At 55.0% G+C, this 8,380-nt stretch overlaps 1 protein-coding gene across 3 annotated transcripts in view; it reads left to right on the forward strand.

Annotated features, from left to right (window-relative positions):
* TMEM51 (transmembrane protein 51) overlaps positions 1–8,374 on the forward strand; it is a 9,138-nt gene extending 764 nt beyond the window's left edge. Inside the window, exons 2-3 of one of the 3 annotated variants that reach the window (XM_017735052.1) lie at positions 463–657; positions 6,754–8,374. In XM_017735052.1, the coding sequence (XP_017590541.1) occupies positions 6,861–7,211 (351 nt within the window). In that variant the 5' untranslated portion in view covers positions 463–657; positions 6,754–6,860 and the 3' untranslated portion in view covers positions 7,212–8,374. The other 2 variants (XM_017735054.1, XM_017735053.1) reach the window with 2 other exon arrangements.
* Positions 8,375–8,380: the final 6 nt, after the last annotated feature.

Genomic DNA, 8,380 nt, shown 5'->3' on the forward strand with positions numbered 1-8,380 from the left:
TGCTGATGTTGGTGTTTGATTTTTGGAGGTGACATGGTGGGGACAAGTGGTGCTGAGCCCAGGGTAGCAGGGTTTGTTGGGAAGTGTGGATATGTGAGCAGAAGCCAGCGGTTCCATGAGTGTGTCCCGTGTGAGATGGGCTACCCTTGGCTCTGTGTGGTGGATGGAGCCTGGTGAGGTGAAGCTGCACCAGGAGGTGTGGCCCTGGCCTTCTGGCTCCTTAAAGCCTCTCTGGAGCAGACCTAGGCCAGATGGGATGCTGCCACAGCACATCCCTCTACAACAAATCCAAGCATCCTGCAGCTGTCCACAGCCCCAGATGTCCTGGCATGAGAGCCAGAAAGGGAAATCTCCCAGGTGTCAGTGGGGAACGTGTGGGTGTGGGGCTGGTGAACCAGCCCTGGACTGAGGTGACTCGGAAGTATGTGAAATGCCTTTGATTTTAGCTGTGTAATTACACAGGCTGGAAAACCTTTGGGAAGGGAAATGCCTGGAAAAGGAGGAATGTTTGGCCATCGGTGCCCTGGAGAGAGCTGAGTGTTGGTGCCTGGCGCCGTGGCGGTGCCGTGGGAGATGCCAGAGGGCCAGGGCTGGGCAGGGCTGTCTGCCTGCTCTCTCACCTGGAGCCCAGGAGGAGGGATCCCTCCGGCAGCCCAGGTATGTGTCTGCTTCCCAATGCTGCTCCATGCTTTTCTCATTCCCAGTGTATTTCACAGGCAGAAACTGATGTCAGGGCTCTGTGGAAGCAGCTGAATATCCTGTGTGAGCAGTGCAGGTGACCTGGTGCAACCTTCATCCCTATCAAAATACCTGTGCCCACCTTGCGGAACACTGCTGCTCTGTGCCTGGCTGCTCCGTGTCGCTTGGCTGCCCAGCCAGCTCCGTGTCCCCGGGCTGGCTCTGTGTCCTCCAGCGTCACCTCTCACTCCTTTTCTGCCCTGGGGGCTCCTGGACCATCCACAGTGGGTTTTCTTTGTGTGTCTTATTCGTTGGAAAAGCATGGGGAGAGGTGATGCTGTGTTGGGGAAAAAGGCGTTGCTGGAAATCCAGGCAGAGGATGACGAAGGAGGCGAGGCCGATGGCAGCGTGAGGTGCCAGGTTAGTGGCTTGCAGGAAGGGGAGATAATCATCCAGGGGCTCCGGCATAAAGCACTCCAGAAGGGCTGAGAGGAAGGGGAAATGCTGGGTTCTGCTTCAGAGGACATCAAAAGGGCAGATGGATAAGGTCTAGTGCTGGAAGGCTCTGGAGGAGGGTGTGTTATCTGGGTGTTATCTGGCACGGAGACGGGGAGAGGTTCCAGAACAAAAACCAGGAGGAGGCTGCAGAGGAATGGCTTTATCTCAGCGGAAACAGCAGATTAGGAGAATTAAAAAAAATTCCAAACTCAGAGGTGCAAAGTGGTGTCCAAAGGAAAGCAGGAAGGAGAAAGAGTCAAAGTGCTGGGATTTTCCCACGCAGGCATGCTTTCGCAGGCCGAGGTGCACAGGGAATTCAGCTCCCTGAAGAGAGGTGAGCACCCCTGCTGCCTGGAAAATTGAATAGATCTTCCCAACGACATTAGAGTGAATATAAAAGCAAACCTTTACTTGAAAGCTTTCAGGTACACAATATGGTATGGTAATTCTACAGTTCTTATAAGGTTAGTCGATCAGTACACTCATCATATACTGTCCAATTAAAGGGTTAGTTGGTTAAGGGTAGGACAGCCACAGCTTCTCTGGGCAACCTGAAGATAATTCCTGGGGTCCTGCCACACTGGAAGCAGTCCAGAGGCTTCTTTTGCCCCGCTTTTGTTACGTCTGGTCCACATTCTGGTTGGAAAACAGAAAGTCCTAGTAGCTGGTTCTCTTCTTGGAATGAGACTAAACAATATTTTAGGAAAGTGTCTATAAGGTTAGCTTATTGTTCCTAAATGTAGGGAAGAAAGATAGGAAAAAGTACTAGAAGCTACAGCCATGCATCAACAATCTAAAAAGCTACAAATGTATGAAAAATATAAAAAGCTAAAAATCATAGGAATCACCCCAAGCCCCCATCCCTGGTTTAGCAGAGCTGGCCCTGAAAGCATTAGTCTGGCAGTTGCTCCCCGTGCCGATCCCAGAGCCTGGACCAGGAACAGCCACAGGACCGTGTTTACACAGTGACCAGGGCACAGCGAGGGCTCGCCGACCTGCCGAGAGCCCGTGCCAGCGTGGCCTCGGTGGCCACGGCAGCATTGTCCCCAGGAACAAATGGCAACGTCCTGAAACACAAATGTAAAGGGACTCTCTGTCCCTGTCCATTACCACTGTGCAGCAGGCGCCGCTTGGATGGATGTAATGGAATTATGGGGAGAAGGAGTCTGGGAGGCAGTTTCTTATATCTCAGTGCCAAAGGCCAAGGTGATGGCTGCTGCACAGTCATGCTTACAGCTCTGGAGAACGCCTGCCGTGGCCTGTGTGGTCCGTGCTGCTTCAGAAACCCTTGGGAATTCCCAGGGACACAGCAGAGGCAGAGGCATGTGGCTTGGGAATGGTCAGGCACCATGTTGTGGAAATGGGGTGTTTTGTGAGCCCTGGCACGGTTGTTCTGCTGTGGAGGCCACAGCCAGCGGGGTGGATTGCAGCATCCTGAGCCTGGGAATGGGCTTTCCCATGACGCCCTTGTTTTGCAGGAAGTGGCAGAGCTGGGGGCCCTGGGCTCCCTCTGGAGTGGGAGAGGGGGGAGAGCCTTGGGCGGGGTTTGAGGAAAACATCGCTGTTCCCCCAGCGCTGTCTACAACGTACAGCTGAGGAAGGGTTGTTAAAAATGAAATTTAAGAAAAAAAGAGGGTAAAATAGCTCTTAAATGTCTGTAGGGAATGCCGGGGCAATGGACATGTGGATGTGTTCTTTTGTGCTCTAGGCAGGAAGTATAAGCAAAATGTGGAAAAGTCCTGATAGTCTGCATGGGGCTGTCCCTCCAGGTTCTTATTCCCTGGTGAGATGCTCTAAAATGGGCTGGGATTTGTCCAAAAGATCAGAAATTGGCTAAATCAGCAGCAATGCTTCTTTTCCTAACTCAGCTGGATTTCTCTGGGTATTTACTGCATCCCCTGGGCTGCATCTGGCCGGAAATATCCCTGTTTCTGGGGCAGGGGTAACAGGAATAGCAAGAAGGGCCAAAAAGAGAGAAACCATGGCAGGGAGTTGGAAGGAGATGGTCTTTAAGATCCCTTCCAAACCCAGACATTCTGGGATTCTATGAAAATACCTCACAAGTCCTGATCTGTTGCTTTTTAGACCCCACATGGAGTTTTGTGTTCCTGATGGGTTGAACCTCTGTGTAACGAGGGCTCAGCACGAGGTTGTGGCCACTGCAGGAGTGAGCTCCTGAGGATGTGTTGGGCCAGCAATTAGCAGGGAAGGGGGTTAATGAGCAGGTTCTCTGGGTGGAAGCATGAGGATGAAGGGAGAGCCTTGTAATCTAACACAGAGGAGACTCTGGAATCTTCGAATGGTTGGAGAACGAGTTTATTTTCCCCCAGAGTTTTCCAGAAAATTAGTGGTATGACTGGTGATGGAGTCACAGCCTGGTTTTTGGAGGCAGCTCCGAGCGGCTGTGTTGCTCTGTAGTGTTGTCCTGGGAGCCGTGCTCTGATGACTCCTGGGGAGCAAGGAAGCCCTGGAGCTCATCCCACGTCTGGTGACTGCATCGGGGTTTGACCTGTTCCCTGGACTGCAGACTCATCTCTCGTGATCCTGTGACAAAGGTGTTGCTGCTGGAGCGTGAGTGGGAAGGTGATGTCATGGCAGGGAAAATCCAAAGGTTGTGGAAGGCAAAGGAGCGTGGGTGCTGCTGAGGGCAGCGGGGGGTGTCGGGCTTCCTCGTGAGTCACCCAGCGGGGCCGGGGCCGAAGCTCCTCCAGGAGCACTGGGATGCGGAACGTGATCCAGGGCTGACCCTGTCGGGGGGGGTCTGTCTCCCACGGAGGGAAGCTGTTCCTGCTGCTGCTCCACCTGGGCGCCTGTGCCAAAGCCTCCAGGGTGTATGGTTCGGGCTTATCCTGAACCTTCCCATGCCCAATTATCACTTGGCCATGTCGAAAGAGCATCCCGAAGGGCTCTGGCAGCCTGCAGGAGTAGGGGAGAGGTGCAGGAAGCCCGGAAGAGGTGTGGGTGGCCCCCGGGCTTTGCAGCCCTGCTGGAGGAGTTTAATGGTTCAGAGATTCTGGTGTAAATCATTGCCAGGGCAGGGCATGGGCAAGCAGGGAATGGGATGGAGAGGGGTCTGGCTTGAATGCAGAGGAAAGGGGAAGGGGGCTGTAGGGGGCTGAAGCGCTCAGGCACCACTCACCCACCTGATGTGGGGACAAACTTTTTACAGGGCCTGTTGGGAAAGGACAAGGGGAGATGGTTTTAAAGAGGGATGATTTGGACTGGATATTTAGGAAGAAATTCCTCCCTGTGAGGGTGGTGAGGCCCTGGCACAGGTTGCCCAGAGAAGCTGTGGCTGTCCCACCCCTAGAAGTATTCAAGGCCAGGTTGGATGGACCTTGGAGCAACCTGGGATAGTGGAAGGTGTCCCTGCCCATGGCAGGGGGTGGAACGAGATGGGTTTTAAGGTCTCTTCCCATCCAAACCATTCTGTGAGGGTGGGATGAGCATCCAGACAGCACCGGGGATGCTGGACCTGAGGCAGAGACAGCAGCAGCTCCCTTCCCGGGATACTGACGTCAGGGCACTGTTGGAGCAGCGATAGGAACAGCTCTGGAAAGCCAGGAGAGCAGCTAATTCAATGGAGAGATAGACTGGAATAGAAAGTCTCCTGCTTTAATCTGATTGCTGGGCTGATGGGTAGCACTGCAAGGGATCTGTGAAAAACTTCCAGGCACAGAGGTGATGTAGGAGCTTAAATCCTGCCCGCTTCCAGGATTGAGGTGCCTGAGGGGAGCCACAGAGGCTGTGAACAGCCACAGAGGATCAGACACTACGGGTAGAGGTGACCAGCCCTGTGTGTGTTCTGTGCCCACCATGGGTGCAGTGTGGTTTTCCTGCCCCAAGGCCATCACAGGTGTTCTCAGGTGAAGTCTTGGCTGGCTGATGTGTTTGTGACAAGGATGGGAGCTCAGCTGCATTATCAGGTGAGGAAAAAACCCCACAGGGCACAAGCAGAGAGCAAAACCTTTGTGTGGGAGGGCAGAGGCCAGTGCTGGTACCACCAGTCACAGGCTTGGAAGTGCTTGGGTGGGAGGATGGCTCTTGGAATGCTGGTGAGGACGTTTTGGACGCAGTGTTTTCCACATCCTCAACAGCTGCTCACTAGGATGGAATTAAAGCTGGAATCAGGGGATGCCTTCCCCCAGGAGCACACAGAGCAGCAGCCCCATGCTGGAGCTGGGCACGGCAGGGAATGACAGGCTTGCCCCTGCCTGCCTGTGGCAGCTCCCATGGGGCTGGGATCGGCGGCTCCTGAGTGTCCCAGAACCCCAGCAAACTGTGGGAGCCAAGACTTTACCCTGCCCAGACCCATGTGGGGCCTGGGATGTGTCCAGAGGGGCTGGGACACCCCTCCAGGAGTCTCCACAGCCATGCTGGAGCTCAGGCAGGGATCGGGGAAGTTTCTCTGCAGATTCCTCCTCGCCGGGTTTGCGTGCGTGCCTTTTCCTGCTGCAGCCACTCTGTTTTCTGGGAGTGCTGCTTTATCCTGGCCCTTGACCCTGCAAACTGGGTGTGTGCTCAAGCTAAACAAGCAAACATGAAGCTTTTGAGCTCAAGAGGGCTGAGCTGAAGGTTGTGGGGGGGTGTGTGGATATAGCACCACTGACAGCACAGCCCAGGGCCACCTCGAGCCCAACCCAGCATCAAGAAGCTGGGGAGGGAAGGAGAGATCCCTGACATGGCACATCCATAAATCTGCAAGGCTCACTGGGGTGGAGATGGGGCAGTTCAGCCGTGAGGATGCAGGCTGGCCACCCGTGGGTCACGGGACCTGAGGTCAGGGAGGCGAGTTGGTAGGAGATGTGGCTCCGTGTGCTTATTTTTGGAAATCGAGCACGTCTGGTCCTGGTGACTTGGAAAACATTCAGAGGAAGCGGTAGAGGAGGAGCTCCCACCCGTGGCCTGGCTGGTCGGGAATGTTGGTGCTCAGACATCCCTGAGGGATCCAGCCAGGGCACTCAACACTCGCGTGTGTTGCTCCAGGGAGGGCGAGAGCCGGCCTGAAGTGAGCCAGGGGCCCTACCGAGGGTTCCCCATCCCAGCAGCCCTTGCCAGCAGCAGCCAGGGGAAGCCACAGGGTCGAGTTGGCTGGGAGAGAGGCAGTTTTGGTTTCTGTTCTCCGGGCAGGAGGGCGTTCCAGGGCAGGCAGCCAGCGCCGTGAGGAGCCCTTCTCCCTCCCAAACAGGGGGAGAGGAGAAACTGTTCAGCTAGAGAGGTGTTTCTGAGCATTTCCAGGTTGGTTTGCATTGACAACAGCTCTTGAAATAGATTTTGATGGCCTTCTTTTGGTGCTGTGAAGCTATCACACTCCTAAGGACAGGAAATCTAAGCCCTTAGCAAACATCAGCGATTTGATTGTTTTCAAAGGTTGGTGGATATTACAGCTGAGAAAGTAGCAAGGGGTGGGAATGGGAATGGGCAGGAAGGATCCAGCTGCCCTGCTCTATCCTGATGTGCACTCCTCAGGCACGGCAGCGTGAGATTCCAGCGTTAGTTGGATGAATCGGTGTCGTGGTGGCTGCAGAGCCTTTGCTGTTTGCCGTGCACTCACCACGGCTTCCCTTCTGCCCCCAGAGCTCGCTGCCTGCCCGGGGAGGGGGCCGCACGCATGCCAGCAGGGCTGCAGCCCCCCTGCCCCGAGCCATGCGGTGACGTGGGCACAGCCCGGCCCTCCAGCAGCCATGGCCCAGTCCCGGGCCAACGGGTCCCACTACGCCCTGACAGCCATCGGGCTGGGTATGCTCGTCCTCGGCATCATCATGGCTGTGTGGAACCTCGTGCCCGGCTTCGGGCCCCCCGACAAGCCCGGCAGCCACGCCGGGAACAGCAGCAAGCCCGACCGCGGCTCCGGGGGCATCCTGAAGAGCAAGACCTTCTCGGTGGCCTACGTGCTGGAGGGGGCAGGTCTGCTGCTGCTCCTGCTCTCCATCTGCCTCAATATCCGTGACAAGAAGAGGCAGAGCGAAGACTTGGCCATCACTCACGTGCAGCACCAGGTGTCTGCGGAGCCCTCGCAGCAGGAGGACAGGTGAGGAGGAGGCATTTTGGGGACAAAGGGAGCGGGATCGGGTGTGGGAATGAAACCAAGGGCTGTTGTTGCTCAGGAAGATCTGGAGTAAGGAGGGGAAGGCAGCGTGTGCTGAAATAAGGATGCTCATGCTGTGGTTTAGGGTTTTGATATGTCCTGGAGACAGGAAAGGAATGACTCCAGCTGCGTTTTTGCAGCTGTAAGTGTAAGGGAGCCTTGTTGGTTTGTGAGGTGGGGTCTACACAGAGCTGTGGTGAAGGCAGCACTGGGAGAGGTGCCACTTCTGGTTCTGTTGGCTCACAGGAGCGAGCTGAGAGAGCACTGGGCAGGGTCGTGGGTAACGCAGAGAGCAGCAGGCTCCTGCCACACACTGGGAGAGCAGCCAGAGGGGCAAGAGAGGGGCTGTCTCTGCCTCGCTGGGTGCAGCCAAGGTGCCAAACAGCCTTGAAGACTGGCCATGGAGTTTAGACCCGGTGAAAGTCTGCAGGGCTCTGCTGTTTGCTCAGGGAGCTTCGTGGAGCAGAGCAGAGGCTGCTACCGCAGCACAAACACAGGCGCAGGGGAAGTCCGTGTCCACTGACACAGCTCGCTGTGCAGAGAGAGGCGGGGGAGCATTGGGACGATGTAGGGTGCAAGGGGACAGGAGGGGACAATGGCTCTGCTGGCTCTTGTCAGGGTCTTCAGATCCACCCAGAAAACTGATTTTCCATGTTTGATTGGAAAGGTAACTTCAGAATGCCAAGGAAATGGCAAGTAGTGAGTGCAGGTACCTGTGCAGAGATGGTGGCATAGAGCAGAGTTGAATCTCTCTGCAGAAGACCCCAAGGTACCCAACCCATAAGACATCAGAATGACAAAGACAGAGGGGTGATGTCCTTTTCTAATGTATTTTGACTGGGTTTTGAGAGTGGAGGAGTAAAACTGATGCTCTTTTGAGGGAAGAAATCACCACTGGGCAATAGAAAAGGGTCTGTGGGCAGAGAAAGTAATAATCAAAGATGGCCATAAATCACAAGGAAAATGTGTCTGAACTTAGGTGGGGTCATGATTTGTTCTGTTAAGCAAAAGGAAACTGGCATATAATGCAGAAGGGCAAAAACTATTTCTGGTGGGGTGGGGTGGTTTTATTCTTTCCTCTCCATCCCCTCCCCACAACGAAGCTGAAGTGATGTG

This window comes from Corvus brachyrhynchos, unplaced genomic scaffold, assembly GCF_000691975.1.
Source record: "Corvus brachyrhynchos isolate BGI_N302 unplaced genomic scaffold, ASM69197v1 scaffold395, whole genome shotgun sequence".
In the NCBI taxonomy this organism is placed as follows: domain Eukaryota; kingdom Metazoa; phylum Chordata; class Aves; order Passeriformes; family Corvidae; genus Corvus; species Corvus brachyrhynchos.